The sequence below is a fragment of the Alexandromys fortis genome, unplaced genomic scaffold, assembly GCF_014885135.2.
Source record: "Alexandromys fortis isolate MF-2015 unplaced genomic scaffold, M_Fortis_MF-2015_v1.1 scaffold_26, whole genome shotgun sequence".
Classification (NCBI taxonomy): Eukaryota; Metazoa; Chordata; class Mammalia; order Rodentia; family Cricetidae; genus Alexandromys; species Alexandromys fortis.
In genome coordinates this window covers 6342518-6365501 of record NW_026067894.1, presented here as the reverse complement: position 1 = coordinate 6365501, position 22984 = coordinate 6342518, and the positions used below count along the sequence as shown (strand labels likewise).

General features: G+C 47.3%; 1 protein-coding gene and 1 pseudogene across 4 annotated transcripts; one reads left to right on the top strand and one right to left on the bottom strand.

The window, feature by feature from the left end:
• The first annotated feature begins 459 nt into the window (after window positions 1–459).
• Window positions 460–4279, top strand: LOC126507796 (protein Spindly-like; annotated as a pseudogene).
• Window positions 4280–4418: 139 nt separating this feature from the next.
• Window positions 4419–22408, bottom strand: Rcan3 (RCAN family member 3). Of its 4 annotated transcripts, none has more exons than XM_050154015.1 (6): window positions 22184–22408; window positions 21610–21797; window positions 13258–13493; window positions 10323–10496; window positions 8644–8815; window positions 4419–7066 (listed from the first exon to the last, which is right to left on the bottom strand). In XM_050154015.1, the coding sequence occupies exons 3-6, from the start codon at window positions 13450–13452 to the stop codon at window positions 6888–6890; spliced, it is 720 nt and encodes a 239-aa protein (XP_050009972.1). In that variant the 5' UTR covers window positions 13453–13493; window positions 21610–21797; window positions 22184–22408; the 3' UTR covers window positions 4419–6887. The 4 variants fall into 4 exon arrangements, with proteins under 4 accessions (XP_050009972.1, XP_050009944.1, XP_050009963.1 ...); XM_050153987.1 differs by having other exon boundaries at window positions 13258–13490; XM_050154006.1 differs by lacking the exon at window positions 21610–21797.
• Between the last annotated feature and the right edge of the window lie 576 nt (window positions 22409–22984).

Genomic DNA, 22984 nt, shown 5'->3' with positions numbered 1-22984 from the left:
AGAAGAAAGGAAAATAGCTCTTTTTCTTTGAGACAGGGTTTTACTTACATATCCCAAGATTTTCTCATCCTTTCAATCCTCTTGTCTCAGTCTCCTGAAGGCTGAGATCACAGGCCTGTGCTACCACACCCAGACAGCTGTTTCCTCAACACAGATGTGTTAAGGAACAGAGGGAGAAAGGTGACCACGCTCACCTGTGTGACAGGTGAGGGCCAAGACTCTCCAGAGAAGAGGCAAGCTGGCAGGCGTGAACCCCAGGCTTCAAAGAATCATGCACACGTCTACTGATAATCACACCTAAAGCCTTCCTTTAAAAATAAATCCCCGAGTCTGTAAAACAGTTTACATAGAGCTGAATAAACAGGGCGGCATTTTTGTGCTGAGGTGGATGTACCGACACGGATCCGGGCACCCGATGCTTTCTGGACAAGCCTCTGGTGTGAGCAGGGAGTAGGCTGAAAACAGAAAGCACGGAGAAAGAGATCACAGATCTTCGAAGCCAACTCAGAGTGTGTAAAGGAGCTATTGAAAGCTGCACAGTACGGCTTACAGCTCCTGGAGAGGCAAACTGAACTGCAGAATCAATTGGATAAACGTCATGAAGAAATGGTGACCGTACTGAGGGTTATAACCAGGAGAAGTACGACCTTCAAAGAGAAGCTGAGCTCAAGAGTCGGATGTCAGAAAGTTTGAGCTGTGAACGTGAAGCTTTGAAACAACAACAGAAAACGCAGCTGGAGCAGCTAGAAATGCAGCTAAACAGAAGCCACAGGCAGGAAGTGAATGACCTGAAAAATAAGTTAGAGAAACTGAAAGTGGAATTAGATGGAGCGAAGTTAAGTGAGAAGCAGCTGAAGCAGAAGCTGGACCACCAGGAGGAAGTTCTCGCCCACAAATCGGAAAAGCTCCGGTTAATTTCAAGGTGTGAAGACTGCTCTCCAAGAGGTGAACGAGCCACAGTACAAACAAGAACAACTAGAATGTTCCAATGCTTCCTTATGACTGGGTAGACCAGCTTCAAGAAGAAAAAGAGGAGCTAGAGAAGGAAGTGGTGTCGTATTATAACGCCTTAGAGAAAGCTCGTGTAGAAAATCAGGATCTTCAGGTGCAGTTGGGTCATGCTCCCCAGCAAGCCTTGGATCCCAATAGTAAAGGCAACTCCCTGTTGGCAGAGGTGGATGATAGAAGGTTGGCTATGGAACGCCAGGTCAACTCGATGAAAATATCAGTCACTGGAGAAGCACAATGCATTCACCAGAGAGCAGATGAACAAATGAAGTTACAAATCTCCACACTGCTGAGGATGCGGGATCTCAAACTGAGTTGAAGCAGCAGGAACGGTTGTTTGCCATGTTGGAACAGAAGAATGGTGAAATAAAATTCCTTTTAGGTGAAATTAAAAATCTGGAGAAATTTAAGACCTTATATGAAAGTATGGAATCTAAGCCGTCCACATCAGCCAGCCCTTGTTCTCTGGAAGACATCACCTACTTTGCAGATTTACTTCAACTAAAGCTTGATAAGTTAAACAAAGAAAACGAAAGCACAAGAGGCGAGCTATCCACACCGAGAATGAAGGCGTTGTTTGAGAGCCAGCGGCCCTGGATATTGAGCGGAAACTGTTTGTGAATGAAAGACGCCTGCAGCTTTCAGAAAGTGAAAACATAAAACTGAGAGCTAAGTTAGCTGAATCAAAGCTGAAGTACGAACCTAAGAGGAAACTGAAGCACCTGTGCTCAAAGAGGGGCATGAGGTGCTGCCGTTGGGTGTAACCGCCCCAGAAGACACACCTGCTTCCAGCTAGCCTCTCTCCTCGCAAGAGTCTGCCTCTGGAGATGCAGCTGAAGACGGAGAAGAAATGTGTAAAGCTCGTGGATGGTCCAGGCAGTGCTGAGGCCGCACGTGAACAGAGTGGGAACACCCCAGCTTCCCCAGGTTATCTGCGGGATCAAAGCTGTCAACAGAGGAGAAAGAAAGGAAAGAAACTACAAGCAAACTGGAAAAGGGAGCCTGCAAGAAATCACACACCATCATGTATGCATCCTCAAAGTCAGCCCCGGAGATGCAGTAACCACAGCAGGAGGAGGGTGTTGCTCTGCGGGGCTTGCTGAGGATCGTGCCTGTGTGCAGGATACCCTTGTGGAACATTTGCATACACCAGTGCTAAGACCTCTGTGACCAAAAACTCAGCTTTTATTTAAACTTGTTTGCTGCACTGGACCAGATTTTGAAAGTTATGGGATAAATGTTCCTTAAGAACTGAAAATTGGACAGTACAACGAAGTTATGTTTTCCTATGTATAGGTTCATGAATAAATAAAATTTTGTTTTCCCTGTCTTGAAAAAAATAGTTTAATACAAATATAAATCCATGTCCATCTTTAGTCTTGAGCAGAACCTGATTTTCTAAGCACAGAGGGAGGGGGACCTCCCCCAGCAAACTTTCAGCTCCATGCATGCGGCCTCATTCTCTGTGCCCGGCTCCTCTCTTAGGACTCTTTGCATTTTAACAACATGAACGCGACTCTCCAGGGAGTCCACATAAAGTGCTAACCCAACTGCCGCGACCAAGGAAACATTCTGGAAGCAGATTCTAACCCCACAGCTCATTGGCGGTAAGAGCACAAGTCAGGATCAAGCTGATTAAAAGCTCCCAAGTCGCTACCTCCATCACCGATGTTTAAAAGCCATTTCTCATCCACCATAAGGAGTCTCTCTCCTATCTGCTGGGCCTCCCGCTCTTCTCTAAGTGACAGGGAGAAACACCCTCCACACTTTAAGAGCCCAGCGCATGAAAAGGCGTGGAAGAACAGGGAAGGCCAGCTGCAATCCCTGCAGAGCTGTGCACGCCCATGTAAGTCTGGGGTCAGGTCAGTCACATCGATTTTAAGATAGTCAAATCATTTCACTTGATAATCATGACTTTTTTCTTTTCTGGTCTGATTTGCTGTTTTAGAGAGGGACTCACTGTGTAGCCCAGGCTGGCTCTGAATTCAGTGCTCCACCTGCAGTGCTAAGATTAAAGGTGTTTCCACCATGGCAATAATCATATTTTACAAAGGCAGGCCGGTGGCTGGAGCTGGCTCAGCGGGAAGAGTGCATGTTGCTCTTGAGGACCAAGTTCAGTTCCTAGTACTCATTCAGGTATCTTTCTACTGTCTCCAGCTCCAGATCTAATGCCCTGTTTTGGCCCTTCTGGGCACCCTTATGTACACGTGCATACATACACACAGACACATAAATAAAAATAAATCTTTAAACCTTACTAATCTCAACTCTCACTTTTAAAATATTTTTAGAGACAGATTTCATGAAAATGGTACACAGTCGTCCCCTTATGGGACAAACTGCTCCTGACCTATACCTGGTGTCCCCTCAACTCAAATTGCCCATTTAGTGGCCACAATGATCTATGTAAACCTTTATATAGAACTTAAAATCTTCTCTGTATAATCCTCTTCCTTTTTTTGAGAAAATCCCATGTAACCCAGGCTGGCCTTAAATTCACTATTTAGTTGGGGATAACCTTGAACTCCTGACCTTTCTGCTAGCAGCTACCCCCAGTACTGGATTACAAGTGCCTGCCAACACATGGCCATCCTGACATTTGAGGGATGAGTAAAACTACCTTTCAGTTCTTCAAGGAGAGGGGCTGCTCCTAGCTCCTGCCTCTCCACCTCTCTCCATGGACCTTTGGCTCTCACAGGTGGGTGTGTTGGAAAAATCGAGACTGTAAGAGCCAAGCCCCTGCAGTCCTGCTGGCCAGCCCTACTCAGTGTCATGGCTTCATTACCCTTTACAGGGTTTTTCCTAACACAAAGCCCCGTTCTCTTCCTCGCATCCCTCAGTTTGAGTCCCACGAAGAGGTGTGGCTTTCTGAAGAAACCATGGTTACTGTTAGAGCTTCTTCCTGTAGAACGAACTGCAGATTTCTCCGGGAAAGCACAAAAAAGCTCCTGAGGAGCAGCAGGCACTCTCACAGGGGCAATGCAGAATTTCTAGGGAAGTTAATTCCAAGAAATAACTCAGCTGGGCATGGTGGCGCATGCCTTTAATCCCAGCAGGCAGGATGCAGAGGCAGGTGGATCACAGGGAGTTTGAGACCAGCCTGGTCTACGAAGTGAGTTCCGGAACAGCCAGGGCTATTACACAGAGAAACCCTGTCTACAAAAACAAAAAAGAAAATAACTGAATTAATTCATTTTGAAAGAAAAATGCACATAAATTTACAATGGGAACTGGAAAGAAGATAAGGGATAGACTGTGCTAGTACACACCATAGTACATCTGTAACATCTGTAATCCCGGGCTTTGGAGGTGGGTGCAGTAGGATCAGGATTCAAGATCACCCTTGGCCACACAGGGAATCTGAGACCAGCTACCTGTGCTACCTGAGACCTTTTCACAAACAAACAAAATAACAGGACTCATTTATTATAAAATGGGTACACGAACTGAGCATCAAAATAGCTTAAACACAGACACCTGGATACTCTGGTTCATTTCATTAAATAATGGATGAATATTTTTTCTTCTTCTTGAGCTTGTCTTATGGAAACAATATACCAGAAAAGAGGAAAATACTAATATTTGCTATCCAGCAAAGTTTAAATGGCTTCCCTTCTCCTTGCACACGCCCCATACATACACAAAATTTAATACCTTCAAAAAGATTTAAAGAGATGAACAGTTGGCACCTCTCAACTTAAACAAAAGAGGAGTAGGCCAACACTTTTAATTACCTCTCAGCACTCAGGAGGCAGAGGCAGGTAGATCTCTGTGAGTGCGAGGCCAGCCTAGTCTGTAGAGCAAGTTCCAGGACAGTCAGAGCTAAAATAAAGAAAACCTTGGGGGGGGGGGGGAGAAAGAGAGAGAGAGAGGTTCTTAAGTTGGCAGCTAGAAATGAAAGCTAAGACTAAAAATTAGTTTTGATCACTTAGAGAATTAGAGAGAATTGGTATTGCATAATGCGGAACACAAAAACTTCCCAATTGTTGAAGATCTACTTGTCTGCTGGCAGGTAGGGTCTGTCCTGCAACCAAAAGAAGTAAACTGCTGAGCTCAGAAGTGTAAAGGAGAGCCTATCAGCTGACCCGACAGAGGATGACGTGGGTCCAACAAAGCAGTGTGGATGGAGTCGTAATCTTCAACCAAACATACAGAGTTCAGAATCTGAGGGCAAGGACAACCCTTCCTGGTGCTGTTGTCGGTGATGTAGGGCACACCTGCAATCCTAGCACTTAGGGGATAGAGGCAGGAGTTCAAGGTCGTCCTTGAGATTACCAAGTTTGATGTCAACAGGACTATATGAGACCCTGTTTCAACAAGTCAGACATTTGTGTGCAATACAGTTTAAATCTTCAGAAATCAATTCCACCACAAAAGACACTCAGCTCTAACATGTCACCCAAAGAACACAGCCATCATGGCTTCGATGTCTCCATTTTTCTTCCTTTACAGTAGCTGCCAAGTCGGCTTCTTAGTTCTGCCCCAGTCCCTTCACACATCCCAACCAGCCCTGGACTCCTGCTGTGCAGTGAGAGCACCTGGAGCAGGAGAGCCTTCTGTGAGACAGCCTCAGCACACTAGCGATGCTGCACTCACGTACAGAGGCTCAAGCACAGCTTTAAGAGCAAGAAGCTGTTCCACCTGAAAGTCGACTGCAAGCCAAGGTGGAAACTTTCACTAAAAAGGGAAGCATTAACTGCACACAGGGGCTTATACCTTCAATCCCACGACTCAAGTGGCTGAGGAAGGAGAACAAATGGTCTTGGGCTCAAGGCCAGCCTGGGCTACATACTGGGTCTCAGGCTAGACAGTGTAAGACCTTGTCTCAAAGAAAAAGTACTGGTGATTTTTTTTTCTTTCTGAACAGTTGAATACTTGAATGGAAAAATTTGAAGTGCATGGTGGCTCACTCCCTGTAATTTCCAGCACTTGGAAGTCTAATGCAGGAGGATCACAGAGGATTTTAAGCCAGCTAGCTACAAAGTTAAACCCTGTCTTCAAAGAAAATAAAAAATGAAACACCTCCCAATTCAAAGTGGTCTTCAGAAAGTCCTATCATTATTTTCTGAAATTTAAGACTGGACTAAGATCACAGAGCCACACACAGCACAGGACAACACAGGCAGCGACAAGCCAGCACTAGGATGGTCAAGAGAGAAACTGAAGAGCCACCCTCCACAGGCTGCAACTCCGCATCATCACCAGCCAAGCTTCCCAGTGATACATCCTGCCTGCAGGGTCCAGGCTGCACTGGGAGCATGGTCCTGGGCTCCACCTCCACCAACCGCAAGAGTGATACGGAGGAGAGCCAAGAACACGGCTGCGCACGCCGTTTGGATCTGATAATCCCACTCATTTGGCAGTTCATCCCCAAGGCTAGTGGAAAAATACTGAAGAAAAAAAGGCTTCTACAAATGATTTTGGATCTAAGATTTCTTTTCGTGCCAAAAAAAGGTCATGTATACTGAGCGACATTCAGCCTTTGCTCAATGTATTTGTTAGACACAACCACACCAGTACAAAGAATACCTACACCAAATTACGGAAATTATGAGACTAATTTTTAAATCTGTAAAAAACAGTAGTGCACTGGGTGATTCTAATTCTGGCCTTCGGTACCCAATGAGCGATACGTTCCGGGGTACTAATGTTTTTGGGGAGGAGCCAGGTGCCACACAGTGGGGGCTAACCTTGTCACTTAAAGTGCCATTTGGAGCATTGCTCAAAATTTCAAACAGCTGGCCGCATCTGCTACTTTACCCCATGTTCTGGCCTGGCAAGGCTGACCCTGCTGCCAGATGGATGCAGCAGCATCTCGTGGCTGTGCTCCAGTGCAGGTGTAGCAGTAGCAGCAGGAAGCACAGGTGCAGTGGCTGGGCTCACAGTGCACAGTCCAGCTGCTCACTCAGTGCGGCTGTGGGAGCTTCCGGGCGCCGAGTCTGCGTGATTTTTTGTTTTGGGTTTTTTGTGTCTTCTTCCTCTTCAGTTTCGCTTTCACAGACGTGCACGACCACGCTAGGCGTGGACTCGGTTCCTGCATGCAGTTCGTATTTCTCCCCTGCCGAGGCAAGCACAAGAAGGAGCCTGGTTGTCAATGGAAGGAATTAATTTATTTCCTAACTTCCTCTTCCACTAGTTCATTTAACAGCTGCTGATTTTTGAGACTGAATCTCATGAAATCTGGGTCAGTCAGAAATTTGCTGCTGTAGCTGACACTGGCCTTGAACTCTTTAATTTTTCTGCTTCCATTCTCCCAAGTGCTAGGATTGTAGGCATGTGTTGCCTTGGTGGGTTTGTTGCTTAAAACTCTGTAAAATCATCTATCCTGCACCAGAGGGGCTTAGCCTGTTTGGTATTAAAAATTTCCCCTTTTTTCCTCTCGACGGGGTCTCAGTATGAAGACAGGCTGGCCTGGAACTCCCAGAGGGCTGCTTGCCACTGCCATCCAAGTGTTGTTAAAGGTAAGTGCCACCATGCCCTGCAGAAGTTCCATTTGTTAAAGACACTGTCCTTTCTGTCCTGGGAGTTAAAATCCAAGCATGGCTGCTAAGCTCGCAGGCACCTTCAGGGCAGACCCATTCAGCATACCCTGAAACCATCCTATTCACAACAACATCCTGGCCATCATGTTAATCTCCATGACTCAGGAATCATAATCAGCATTCTCAGGAATGGGCCTGCTACTGTATGAATATACACAAGCTTCCTTCATTCAGGGAGCACCTTGCTTTGGAACTAGCTCCTGTCTCTTCCTGCAGGGGAGGAAATTTCTCCACTCTTATGTCCTTTGCTTACTTTGGCTTTGTGCTCGCTATGATGGGAACCCATTGATATTGATTAGATTACATAAATACTAATTAAATTGTTAATATAAATGCTAATTGCTGTTCTAGAAACAACTGAGGTGGGTTAGTTACATTCATAAAGGTTTTGGGTCCCATGGGAGGCTCTGGCTAGGCTCCAGGTAGCAGTTTCTAGTGTAGGACCTGACTTCTGAAGGAGTTCAAACGGCCACAAGCATAAGGCTCTTTCTTCTCAGATGCCTCTGAAATGCCCTGAAGAGACATGCTGTCCTTAACAGCTGGAATCAGCTCCTCACATTATTAAAGAGATGAGAGGGGCAGCACGTAGAGAAGGAAAGTAAGAAACAAAACAGAAGCCGGGCGGTGGTGGTGCACCCCCTAATCTCAGCACTCGGGAGGCAGAGGCAGGCAATCTGGTCTACAGAGCTAGTTCTGGACAAGCTACAAAGCTACAGAGAAACTCTGTTTTGGGGAAAGAAAAAAAGAAAGGAAGGAAGGGAGGGAGGGAGGGAGGGAGGGAGGGGGGAGGGAGGGTCGCAGAGAGAAAGTAGCCAGTGTGTTTGCTAACAGTCTGTGTGAACGCCCGGCTGCATCACTGACAGGGAAAACGATCATGCTGTTCACACCATCTGATGTTCACAAGCAGACAACACAGGCTTGGCAGCTGGCTGAGGACCACAGCACTGGAGATGCAGTCAGTGTGGACCCAGACTGGTGTGACTGCAGTGTCCCCTGGACAGCCTGCTGGTGCTGGGCTCCACACCCCCTACTAAACACCGTCTCTGATACACAAAGCTCCTGGGGACAGTAAGAGCAAAAGCAGAAGCCGTACCTGGCCCTAGCTTGGAGACAGCACAGAGTAAGTCGTAGTTGATCACCGGCATCGCATCTTCACTCTGCTTCCACCCCACTGGTGGGGAGGCTGGAGGGGAGATGAGGAACTGCTTGGCGGGCTGTGGGGGCAGTAAGTAGGACTTATCCCGAGCCTCCCCAGACACCTGCACCTGTAGGAAAGGACATGACCACGACCGCTTTGCAAATGTGTCTTCGTTTTCTTCATTTCCATCTTTACGGTAATTGTTACTTTCTTAGAGGGTGATTAAAAAGATCCTAAAACATTTGTGATCTTCCAAGAGGGAGACCGGGTCCACCTGGCTCACTGCACGGGGCCACACACACCGGAAACTTGATAAACATGAGTTGTGTGAAAGAACCAGTGTGCAAACAGACGGACGAGAAATGCACAGCAGTAACTGTGGCTGGGGTCTGGGCTCTCAGTGTTCCTTGGGGTCCATGTGGTAGAGGTTTACTCCCCTGAGGGGTGAAACGGGAGCCTGTAGGAGCCAGGGAGGTCTTTAGTCACTAGGAGCACACCCTAAGGCACAGTGGGACCCCAGTCCCTGACTTCTTGTTTCCCATGAATGAGGTGAACAGCTTGGCTTTGCCTTCATGTGCTACACCCACTGCAGGCCCAAAGAAAAGGGACGATCATATATGGACTGGAACCTCAAAACCATGAGCCAAGACTTTTCTCTGTTACAGTTATTATCTCTGTTACAGCGGGTGTGCTAGCTAGTTTTATGTCACTTGACACAAGCCTTCATTATTGAGAGGAGGGAACCTCAATTAAGATCAGGCTGTAGGCAAGCCTGGAGAGCATTTTCTTAATTAGTGATTAACGTGGGAGGACCCAGCCATAAGGGTGGTAACACCCTGGGCTGGGGTCCTGGGTTCTATAAGAAAGCAAGTGAGCAAACCATGAAGAGCGAGCCTGCAGGCAGCACTCCGCCATGGCCTCTGCATCAGCTCCTGCCTCCAGGTTCCTGCCCAGGTTGAGCTCTTGCCTTGGCTTCCTTCAGTGGAAGGCGATTCAGGAAAAATCCTTCAGTGTCCAAGCTACTTTGGCCATGGTGCTGCACCACAGATGGCATTATAGACTTCATCGCAGATTAGTAACCCTAACTAGCTCAGTGGGAAGAGCTGACGCATGACAAAGCTCCAGTCTTAGAAGAGAGGAAAATGCTTGTGTGGCGGTCAGAGGAGACAGGTCAGCTCTTCCCTCCCACCATGTATGTGTGGGTTCCAGGGACCAAACTCAGGTCGTCAAGCTTAGTGGCAAGCACCTTTACCCACTGAGCCTTCTTGATGGCCCTTGAAGAATTTTTTCTGTTCTCCCACAAATGTCACATCCTAAGTGTTATTTTAGATGCAAAGAACATTTAATCCACTAACCTTGAAGGTCAGGGCTTAACCCTTGTAAAGCCCTAGCTGAGCAAAGCTGCTACAAAAATGAATCGCTTAACTGTTGGCTGCAGCAAAACAAAGACATAAGGCTTAATACATTCCTAAGATAATGAACTTAGGTATGTGTAAAGTAAGAGAAAACACGACATCTTCTGCTCACGGGAATGTCGACTTCACAAACCTCTGACCCAGCACTGGAGGGAGAACTGCCAGGAGCTGTGACGGAGAAGCAGCTGTGGGGACATGCAGCCATGCAGCACACCGTACCTGTGCAAAGTAAAGCTTCAGCTTCTGGCCATGGAAGTCACTCTCGTGCAGCTCTATCCGAGCTCTCGCTGCAGCCTCGGGCTTGCTGAAGTTGATCCTCACTCTGCGGAAGCTCTTGAACAACTGGAATGTGGCCTGGTCATCATAGAGGGTGAAGAGAGCTTCGAACCTCTCCTGCGAGGAGGGCAGCAAGGCAGAGAGAAGAGGGAAGAAGAAAGAATACTCCTGTTAACAGGATGCCTGCGGAAGAGAAGTGGCCGGTGAAGACCCTATGAAGTGCACTCCTTTCCTTCCTGAGAGCCCCTCTCTGGAAGGAGTTCAGGGTGGACGCCTTGTGACTCGTGCTTGCATCTGCACTGACCGAACACGGCTAGCTTCGTTAAATACTGCAGCTTCAAAGGTCATAAGATAAACATGATGCATAAGCCAGCACACACGCATCTGCACACAACAGGAGCACAGCTGCCAAAGTCACCAGTGTATCCAGCTCTGCTGTTCCTTCGTCAAAGGAACATCTCTGGTACTTGGGGTGCCCCTTCCCCTGATTTCTTCACAGTGCTAGGCATTTGTTGCTGCTTAAGCCTGACACACTGAGCAAGATGTGTCTTAGAACCTGGACACCTCGCCCAGCATGTACACACAATATAACACAGAGAAATCACTCCTATCTTTTTTATTTTTTAAAAATTTTTTTAGACTAGGCTCTTACACAGGCCAGGTCAGCCTCAAACTTGCTAGCAGCTGAAGATGGCCTTGCATTCTGATCACGGGGTGCCACCAGGCCTGGCAGCTTCCTAACTTTCGCTTTTAATGTCTATGTATCTTTATGCTTCAGAAAAGTTTCAGAAACAGCAATGTACATATGGTATTTATGCGATGTGTGCAGTAAATAAAGCTGACTTACTACCCACTGTCTTGTTCAGAGAGTGTCTCTCACTATATCATACTGGTTGGTCTGAAATTCAGAGAGCCACCTGCCTCTGCCTCTATCTCCTGGATGCTGGAACCATAGTATCTTTTATAGACTTTATAGACTGGCCTTTAAAATCTTCAGATATTAAGTTAGACAATGGTGGCATATGCCTTTAATCCTAGTACTTGGGAGGCAGAGGCAGAAGCAGGTTTCTGTGAGTTCGAGGCCATCCTGGTCTACAAAGTGAGTTAGTTCCAGGACAGCAAAGGGTATTACACAGAGAAATTCTGTCTTGAAAAATCAAAAGTAAATAAATAAAATTCAAATACTGAACAGTTCCAGTGGTGTTTTGGTTAGGCAGACTAGGAAAGAGTTGGGGTGAGGATACTGTAATTTCAGAACAGAGCTCTTCCTCCTTTCCACTTAGCAGCCTCCTGCGCAGCCTTCACTGCTCGTCCTCAGCCACTGCCGTGAAAACTCATCCCTCAGGGCAGCGGATAGTTCATGGGTAAAGGTGCTTGCTCCTGCTACACACTGTCCTAATTAGGTTTCTTGGTATATCTGGTTTCCTCTGGCTAAAGCTTCCTTCCTTTTCTCTGTAAAATTCTAACTCATAGCTCTTCCCCAACCCCACATGCCCCTCTGAGAGACTTACTGAGCCTGGCTGCGCACTCGACCACTGAAACCTTGGTGGATTTCCAGTGTTTCTAGAGGGTCTAACTTTCCATTTTGTCGCCGACCCCCCAGCCCCGATGCAGGACTGTACGCCCGTGACTCAGACGCTGCTTAATCCGCACTGTCCCTCGACCTATGCTGCAGGTGCTTGAGCATGTATCCAGCTCTGCCCTGAAAGACACTGAAGAAGTCCAGCCTGGGCTACAGAGTGAGAATGGGTCTCACTGAAAGGAAATTCTTTGTGTACACAGTTAACATTTAAGGGTCAAATCAGGAGTGGTGGTTTCTACCTGTGTATCCAGTGCCCAGGAGGCTGAGGAGGATTGCCCAGATGTCAGCCTAGACCACACAGTGAGACTATGGCTCAGAGAAAGAAAAAAAGGTGTGCAGGCTTTTATGAGATCACCATCACACACACACACACACACACACACACACACACACACACATACACACACACACACAGTTTCTAAGTAAATAAATAACTTTAAAAAGGTAATCTTATTTTTCCTTCCAAACCATACAAAGTACTAACAGAAATGTTAACAATGATAATTAATCCTAATAGCCTACATGCAACAAACCCTAGGAAAAGGCCCAATCCCTTCCTCAGTGAATGCACAAGGAGGAGGAAGCCAGGGAAAATCACGTGCCTGGAGGCTGGGTGTGGTGAGGTAGCCCTGTGATGTATCTCAGCATTCAGGATTTAGAGCTGCAAGGATCACTGGGAGTTCTAGGCCAGCCTGAGCCACACATCTACTTCCATGGCAGTCTGGGCCACACAGCCAATCCCAGGCCAGCCTGAGCCACACAGCCAATCCCAGGCCAGCCTGAGCCACACAGCCAATCCCAGGCCAGCCTGAGCCACACAGCCAATCCCAGGCCAGCCTGGGCAAGAGTAAGCCCTTGTCTCAACTACAGCAGCCTGTTGGGTAGAGGAGGAATTAGTGGTGGAGGTGGGAAAGGCACAAGCGAGGATGACAGAATGTATATGGCAGAATCACATTATGTACAGAAATAAAATTACTAATGATTCACATTATGTATATTTAATATCTTCGAGTAAAACGTTAAAAAAGCTTTTCCTCAATTACAGTCTCCAAAACTCAATGAATAAGAGAATGAACGAAAAGCACATTTAATGAGCCTTGGGTTCACTAAGAGCCAGGGCTTCTCAGGTGGCAGGAGGACTGGCTTCTGCAGCACACCTGTGAGTGGCAGACGGAGACTCTCCATGATACAGGGAGGGACCCAGTGTAGCACACACGGTTATTTCACGTCACGGGCTCTCGGGCCCGTCTACCTATGCTTCCCATGGTGTAAGTGCAGGGACTGGGCCGTGCCTACCTTCTGCTCTTGGACCTCAAACACCGCTTCGTGGACGCTGCAAGCAAAAAGTGAGGTGGGCAGGTCGCTTAGATCCATCATCTCTTCCAAGTCATCTTCATTTTCACCGAAGACCATCTCCTCTTCCTCTTCCTGATCGCTGCTACAGAGATCAGACTGGCTATCATTCCAAGATTTCATGGTGTCTCGAAGCATCTTCTCCGTAGGGAAAGTTCTAGGATATCTGCCAGACACTGCTTAAAAAAAAAAAAGAAAGAAAACAAATGGAGAAAAAAACTGAAGGCCTTCTCATGTTGCAGTCAATTTATCCTCAAGACAGCAATTCATCAAGCAAAATGACTTTATCCAGGAAAGATCAATCAGCATTTAAGTCAGCTCCAGCTCTTGCAAATGAATTTCTTTCTACAAACCTGATTTGCTTAGCTGATTTTATGGGGCAATGGAATATGAAGAAGCGAAAAAGCAAACGCTTCCTGGTGAAAACGGGATGAAAAGGACTAGGTGACAGGATCGCATCAACATGTACTTTGGTTTACAAGCAGAGAGAGGGAAAGTGGGAGCCGGAGCGGCCCTCACATATTTGTTTTGGGTTTTAGGTGGCAAACACTGGAAGTGGCCCAGCAGAATCACACCCACACGGTCTGCTCGCCATCTGCACCCTGAAATGCTGTCTGTGAGGCTCTGCCTTTCTTACCCAGTGCGCTTTTCTTCCTGAGCAGACTCTCAAATAGCTAAGTTGCTTATGTCCCCGAGTTCCCTCTAAAAGGTGTTCATGAACACACACCAAGAGTGTACAGCATGCAACTAAAGCTGGAAGACAACCCAGAAGACGCACTCCCCAACTTTTAGACATTGTGCTCTTAGAGTCAGGCCTGGAGCTGGCGCTGTCCTTCTGTGAAATCCTGGGGCGGAATCTGCCTGTGCCTGGCTCCTCAGGAAACCACACCACACTCATCACAGTGCATCACCTCTGCACGTGTGACATGGAACTGAAGGAAAACCACGAGTGACAGAGACACCAAGTGATCATGATTATTACGACTGCACTTCTGAGTTCTCTTTCATTTTGAAGGACACAGGCTCCAGATGCATCGGATACATTTCATACTAGTTATTAACTATGGGGTAAAAATAGTGGAGTTTCCAGCTGGGCAGTGGTGGCGCACGCCTTTAATCCCAGCACTCGGGAGGCAGAGGCAGGGGGATCTCTGTGAGTTTGAGGCCTGCCTGGTCTGCAGAGTGAGTTCCAGGACAGCCAAAGCTACACAGAGAAACCTGTCTCAAAAACAAAAATAAAAAAGCAGAGTTTCCCATTATTCTATACCACTCAAGACAACCTTAAAAAATAGCATGTATCCTTGCTCTGTCAATATTCTGGACACCTACTGCCAGGCACTGAATAGTTCTCCTGTAGGGCCAGCCAGTCACACTCCCTAACGGGGCCTCATCCTGCTGTCTGCTATACCATCCACTTCTCCACCTGCTCCTCTTCTTCGGCACGGAAGCCTGTTCATGTTGGGTCCCCACCATGGGTTCTACCTTGTTGTCATCTGCCTGCTCCTCTTCCCACCCACTCCCTGTAGATGGGTTCACCTACTTTATTTCCTCCCCTCCACTCCCGCCAGGGTTTAGTCTCCCAAGCAGCTGCCATTCTCTGTCGGCTTCAACTCCCCTCGCTACTGACAACCAAGGCTTCCTGAGCACCAGAACCCACTTTCTGCAGTGTGCCCTCGAGGCCCCTCCCTTCACTCCCAGTCTCCCCACAGGCTCATTTTCTCAGTCAGTCTTTACACTTGGGTCTCTCTGAGGTTCCAGCGCTGTCCCCTCTGGAACCTTTAGCTTCTTAGTTCTCAACTTGGTTTCCTGCTTCTCTGGGTCTCCCATGTGCCAGTACCATGTTGCATTTCACAGACTGCTCCTAAGCCATGAAGCACGGCATCAAAGCGGTGGGAAAAGGAGGGCTGAGTCTGCTTCACATAGAACTGGAGGTTTGAGAGATATACCACATCCCTGGAGATTCTAAGCTGGCCCTTGCCCCACAGGTCTGACGATAAATTTTAGCTGATTATTTTAATTGCTGTGTGAGGTCTTTCTGGTCTGAGGGGAGCCCCCAGGAGAGTGTCTCACTACAGCTTTCATGGGGGAGGCTGGGCTCTCACACTCCGCTCCCTTCTCTGCTCTAAGGTTATTCGGCTGCTGACAAATCACCCGCCTGCCCGTGTTCTGCCCGTGCCTTCAAATCCCTGCCAGTTTCTGACTCACAGCTGCTCAGCAAGGACTGCTGAACAAAAGCAGACAGCACCTAGCTTCATGCCATGTCACCATGTCACTGGCATGTCATCAATGACAGAAAAAAAGTCAGTTCTGTGAGGAATTAGAGATGTACTGTGGGAAAATGGTCTTGTTCCCTGTAAAGATTTGTCACTTGTATGGTTTAATAAAATGCTGACTGGCCAGTAGTCAGGCAGGAAGTATAGGTGGGGCAACCAGAATAGGAGAATTCAGGGAAGGGGAATGACTCAGTCTGCAGTTATCAGCCAGATTCAGAGGACACAAGGTGAGAATGCCTCACTGATAAAAGGTACCAAGCCATGTGGCTAACACAGGCAAGAATTATGGCTTAACTTATGATGTAAGAGTCAGTTAATAAGAAGCCTGAGCTAACAGGCCAACCAGTTTATAATTAATGTAGGCCTCTGTGTGCTTCTTTAGGACTGAATGGTTGTGGGCCCAGGCGGGACTGAAACCTCTGTCAACAGAGATGGGCTCCCAAAAACGGTTGTGGAGGACAATAGCAGGTAAAGAATAGGTGCAGTCAGGCACCAATCAGGCGTGTGCAGTCAGGACGAGAAAAGTCAGAAAGCTGGTAAAGGTATTTAGTTCCAGTCTAGTTTAACCTTGGGTATAAAAGTGGGCTTTCTTTGTAGCCTGTCTATGCATTTGGGAGGCAGAGGCAGGCAGATCTCCGTGAGTTCGAGGCCAGCCTGATCTACAGAGTGAGTTCCAGGATAGTCAGAGCTGTTACACAGAGAAACCCTGTCTCGAAGAAAAAAAGGAACTTCCCCAATATCCCCCCACAAGAAATATGCACAAAAGATGGCCATGGTAGCTCATGTTTTTAATCCCAGCACTTGGCAGACAGAGGCTAGTGGATCTCCATGAGTTCCAGACCAGCCTGGTTACATAGGGAGTGAGTTCCAGACCAGTTCTAGGCAGGCAGAGTTCCTTCGGGGAGGGGGAGAGTAGAGGAAGGGAAAGAAAGTCAGGCCATTTTCGGCCTACATATGTGTAGCACTGACCTTGATAGTGCTAAGCCCATACTTTACTACTAAACTACAGCCCTAATCTACAGTCTACTTTTGATGATTAGTACTGTGTTTCAAGGCTCTTCTTCCAATATGACAAAGAATAAAAATAGAGCATAGGAAACAATCCTTGGTTTGACTTAGAATTTTATATATTCGTTTCCTGTTTTTCTACCTTCATCTTACAGTAGCTTTCTTTTGATATAACTTCAAAAAGAAATGATAAAAATAGGATTAGGCATGCACGGTAGGTATAATCTCAGCACTAGAGAGCCTGAGACAGGAGGAAAGCCATGAGTTTGAAGTCAGTTTGGGCTATATAGTAAGTTCCAGGCTTGCCTGGGTTACAGGGTAACAACACATCTTAGCTGGGTGGTGGCACAAAAGCATTAATTGTAGCACTCAGGAGGCAGGGGTAGGCGGATCTCTGTGAGTTCAAGACCAGACTGGTTTACAGAGCAAGTTATAGGACAACCAGGGCTACACAGAGAAACCCTGTCTCAAAAATGCAAAAGAGATGGCTCAGCGGTTAAGAGCACTGACTGTTCTTCCAGAGGACCTGGGTTCAATTCCCAGCACCCACATGGCAGCTTACACCTGTCTGTAACTCCAGTTTTAAGGGACCCAACACCCATAGCAAAAACACCAATGTGCATAAAAAAAAATCCAAACAACAACAAAAACTAAAACATCTCTACATATAGGTAACAGACTACCTTTTATCATTCTCTCTCCAAACTATTAAAAAGTAAAGCATAGTTCATATCCTATCAAATCAGCATGAGAGCAAAATCCATTTCTTACACAGTAGTAAAACCCATCCATTTAACAATGATATAATAGCATTATCTATTTTAGTCTCTATTCAAATTTTATTATCTTAACAATGGCCACAATAATAATTTTTCCTTCAAAATTACTTATTGTGGCACTAAGGGTTGGACCCAGGGCTTCCTACATACTATGCAACTACCTACATACTAGCTCTACCACTGAGCAGCTTCCCAGTCCTCTTTTTATCTGCATTTTGAGACAGAGAGACATGGTCTCATTAAGGTGTCCAGCTTGGCTCTGAATACTTGCTTTAGCTTGGCAGTCCTTGACCTTTTGACCCTCTCGCCTCAGCTTCTCTGTTAGCTGGGATTATAGGCCTATGTCACCAAGCCCAGATCAAAGGTTTGAGATCATTAAGTAATTATGTTAAAAGACTTACACATTTATATTCTTAAAAAGGACAGAATGGAAATGCACCTAACTGTGAACGTGTCTGAGCAATCCCCGGTCTCCAGGAGGGGTCAGAGGCCACCTTCAGACCTCCAACATGGGAACCCTGGCCCCAACAGGACTCCGCGCGTACACATGACTCTACCTATCTTACCTGTTTCTGGTGGCTTTGGTTTTGTAAATTTCTAGTGCCTCCTTATGTATGTGTTTTTACACACATGTGTGTGCTGGTATGTGTCATGGTGTGCACAGGGAGACAGGGCAATTTTTGGGAGTCTGTTCTCTCCTCCTACCATGTGGAACTCAGGCCATGTTAGGCTTGGCATCAAGTGCTTTTACCCCGTGAGTCATCTCACTAAACCTGCCTGACTGTTCCTAATTTCTCAAGCAGAAAATGTAGATAATAATAATCTCCACTCGATAAAGATGTTGGGAGACGTAAACACTCATATTCAGAATAACGGTTTGCACATGGCCAGTACTCAGTAATTCTTTTAAAAACAAGCATGGTATGAGTTTCCTTGTTGGTTGAAAGGGCCGAAATAGCATCAGCACAGTTGGTAGAACTGACATTCAAATCATAATACAGAGGAGAAAAAAACAACAAGACAACCCTTTAAATGATCACAAAGGAAGAGAAATCCCTCGCAGTTTGTATGACCCCAAGAAAAGCAGGGAGGCTTTGTCAGTAAACTGAGCTCCTGAACAGCCACTGAGCTAACTAGTTATCTGCTTCCAGTGTGGAACAGACTTAAAACAAAAATGCCACTAGGCCTTTGCATGAGCCTTACAGAAATTTATGTCACAACAAAATTTTTATGGTATCAGCCATTACTTGACAGATATTGGCTATCTTGCTAAAAACACACAATGAGGTTTTTTTTTTTTTTGTGGGTGTTTTTGTTTTGAAGTCAACACTGTCAATCACTTCAGAATTTCCTGACATTCTAAATGTGGTTAAAACTGAAAAGAGAATCTGGGTGGCAGAGACGCACGCCTTTAATCCTAGCACTCGGGAGGCAGAGGCAGGTGAATCTCTGTGAGTTTGAGCCCAGCCTGGTCTACAGAGAGAGTGCAAGGACAGGCTCTAGAGCTACATGGAGAAACCTTGTTTGGGAAAAAAACAAACAAAAAACCAAATTAAACAAAAAAATTGCAAAGAGAAATATACATGGACATCACACACATTAACCTAGCAGCTACTTAAAGCTAAGGTTGGCTTTATTAAGGCAATGTACAACCACACAAGGGTGGGGCTATGGCTCAGCACTACAGCCTTGGCCTGGCATCAGGAGGCCCTAGTTCCCATTTCTAGCACAGAGGTTTTACTCCTGACTACTGGAACTATTGCAACCTCCGCCTGTGCTGATTGGGGCTTAGCATCACCTCCAGTGCTGCCTTAGTCCTGGCTGGCTTCTGGCAGACGGCCTCTTCATAGAAACATGAATTGGGTGGGAAACCTCCAAGGAGCACGGCCATCTGCTCTGCTGCGCCAGCCTCAGGACAAGACTAATCCACCAAGGCTGCACGCCAAGAAATTTCAGTCGATAAGGAAAAGGTGAATTCTTTCTGCTCCAGAATTTAAAAAAAATATGTTTCCCAACTTGAGGAACATTTTAATATCTTAGCCAGATTTGTTTGAAATGAGCAAAATGTCTACAAAAATACCAGAAGCAAATGTGTACTTTATTTGAATTTCTAATTTAGACTAAATCTTCCAAAAGACTATTCAGGACTGCCAACATCGGGGTTCTGAAGCCTACTATGATTCCTCTACCTCCCAGTCCTTCTTATCGACCAATGACAGAATTCTACTTTTTTAAAAAGTAGTAACAGCAAACAAAAATCATCATAATAAAGTTAGTGGAACATTAGTGTAAAACAGGTTATAAAGACTAGATTTGGGGCTAGAGAGATGGCTTAGCAGCTAAGGGCATGCACTGCTTTTTCAGAGGACCAGAGTTTGGTTCCTAGCTCCTACCTCAGGTGACTCTTAACTACCTGCAACTCTAGCTCCAGGGGATCCAATGTCCTCTTCTGGCCTCCACAGATACCTGTGCTCATGTGCATATACTCACACAGAGGCACACTTTTAAAAAAAATCTTTTTAAAAGTTATATTTCTGGAGCTAGAGAGATGGCTCTTGCTCTTGAGGAAGACCTGGGTTCAGTTCCCAGCACCCGTACGGGAGCTCACAACTATCAATAATTCCAGGATATCTGATGCCTTCTTCTGGGGGTACCAGGCATATGTGTGGTACATATACATACAAGCAGACAAAATTCATGCACATAAAATAAACCTCTAAAAACTTAAAAATTACATTTCTGCATTTTCAGGACCTAAAGTCACGCCATTTTATTGATAACCTACAAAGTTCCTATCATCATCGCTGATGGTCTTACTCCACCCATCAGTATGAGAAAGGCAAAAGGAGAGCAATGCGCAGTGCGACTTCGGAGAGTGACTGACGCTATTTGTTGTTGTGTGTAACACAGTCACTTCACTCCAGGGCGAGGCTCCCTCCACTCAGTAACTGAAGGATTTTTCCCTGTTCTTACACTGGGGGTTAATCCTAGCACCTCAAGCACGCTGGTCAGGCTCTTGAGCGCCATTGCTCTAGGCAAAGTGGAGCTTTCTGTAGGGTTCTGGAGCTAAAGTCAAAGGCTGCTTCTGAGCATTAACACCTGCAAGCCATTGCACAGGGTCACAGGTCAGAGGAATGGAGTTCTAAGTCACACTACTTTTCACACCTTTCCCCCCTTTGGGACCCACATTTCCTGTACCCTCATGCAGCTTTGCTTCTCGTTTGCTAGCCTAAGACTACACGGGGTTCTAAAACTGTAAAATATATCACGATTGAATGGTAAAGAAGAAAATCCCCCAAGCACTAAAACCTCCTCTTTTGGAGACTGGTTGCTGACGAGGCAAGATGCAAAGCTGTAGCAAAGACTAATAGGACACTAATTTTAATTACTTCATGATCATCCTACATCCAAAGTTTATCAGAACACTACATAAAATCCCGATCAAAAAGAACAACTCTGCATGCCAGGAAAAACAATCTAGACTCTGAGACATACTGTATTTTTTAATTCTGGCTTTTTACTCATTTATTAGTATGTATGTGTGTGCCTGTGGGTGTACGTTTGTGCATCAGGTACATGTATGGGCCCTCAGAGGTAAGAAAAGGTGTGGGATCACATGGAACTGGACTTGTGAACTACCATATGGATGTTGGGAATCTACGCCCAGTCGTCTGCAAGAGCAGCAAGTGCTCCGAATACCTGAGCCAGCCCTCCAGCACCAATATCTTGTTAGACTATATTTATTTAATGTATGTATTGTGCTTGCCTGTGGTCGCAGCAGCACTCACATGGAGGTCAGAGGACAACAGAGGAGGTGGTTCTCGCCTTCTACCCCGTGGGCTCCCTGGATCCATGAACTTGAGCCCTCACACAGGACCAAACATTGTTTTACAGTTTGACATACTGGGTCAGAGGTAACGGCATAGTGATAAAATAAGGGTTGGTTTTTTTTTTTTTTCTTTTGGACAGGGCCCTGTTGTGTAGTCCAGGCTAGGTTCCCAAGTACTGAGAAAGAAAACAAAAACAAAAACGTGTGCCGCACCCAGTCCTTAGAATAAGATTTTTAAGTAACCAGCAATTACAGATACTGATGAAATTACTTCTCTAGCCAACAGTAGATGAAAGACTTCTACGAAAAGTTCAAGAAAATCTGTTGTACTAGACAGCTTTCAACAAGGGGACGCGAGTATTTTTTGGTTTTAAATCCGACACTACACCACTCTAAATAATCCTACTTTGACTCTGAAACACGGGCGTCAGCGGCTAGAATCTTAATCTCCTCAAGAGATGATGAGATTTCGCACGGAAGCTGGAACCGGGCAACCTGGAAACAGACCGCTATTGAAGGCGCGTCGGTTCAGGAGGCGGACACAAGTTTCCAGAAGCCAGGGAGGTAGAGATGTGCTGATGATATTCCTGCATCCTGGGGGAGGGAAAAGGGGGAGGAGACTGGGGCTTCCACCTGCTGCCAGCCTGTTTTCCTGGCCACACCTTCCCTGCCCTCGAGGGCAGGCTGGGCCTGTCATCTTCCAAAAAGTCGTACAGTTGATGTTAAAATTGGTGGTGGAGGAGGAAGGACTTGGGGGGCGAGTGGTGTTTTGTAGGATGTTACCCCGAAGCGCCCTGGGAAGACCCTGGGGACCAGGCGGCTGGCCCTTCGCAGCGTCTAGGGGGCTCCGGGCAGCTCTGGGCGGCTGCTGCTACGGCTGAGGCTGCTGTAACTTTCGGGGTCCCGGGGATCCCCAGCGCCGCTGCAAACCTGCCCCGAGCGGCCGCGAGCCGGCCCCGCCCTGCGAAGGGGAGACTCACCTGTGCGCTCGAGGGGAGAGGCCCGGGGGCGACGAGCGCGGCCTGGGGCAAACAGAACCCCTCCGCCCGGGGCCGCGAGGAGCCGCCACGCCCTCGACGCCGGCCGCCTCAGCCGGGGACGCGGCGGTGGCTTGGGCCCGAGCGAGGTCGCTGGCGTCGCGCGCGCTCCCGGACCCGCGCGCCTCGCGCCCTCCCTTGGGGCCTGGCACCTAGCGGGCGCGAGGCGCAGGCGCACGGACGAGTGGGTGAGGCCAACAGCTGGGTGGGCGGGAGTCCGGCGAGGTGGGCGGGGCTGTATGGGGTGTGGCGTGTTCTGCGCGCGCGCACTCGCCCGCTCTTCTTGGCTTTCTGGCACAGCCTGTAAGGGCTTTGGGCGGGAACCCTGGGCTAAGGCTTTATGTGACCTCCAAAAAAGGACCTTTGACAACCCCTACGTGTTCGCCGCGACCCAGAAACCTCTCCTCTCTCCTTGCTGACACCACAGGACAGTGACAAGAACAGCTAGCAAGGATACTTGAAACCTTCTCAGGGCGGGTTCCTGTGAGCTCCAGCCGGGGAACCTCCCGGGAACCCGCCAGCCGGATGTGCCAGACCGCACCCTGCAGCCCCCACCGCCCAGCAGAGGCGACGTCGACGTCGCCGAGCTGTGGGTGTCACCAGGTGTGTGACTGCACCCGCTCCACCCCTCCCGCCATTGCACGCTGCACAGATGTACAGTATTAATGATATTTGCGGTTGCTTTTCCGTGCCCGGTCTTGATTGTCTCCCTCGGAGACATTGGGGCATTAATTATGTCTAGGT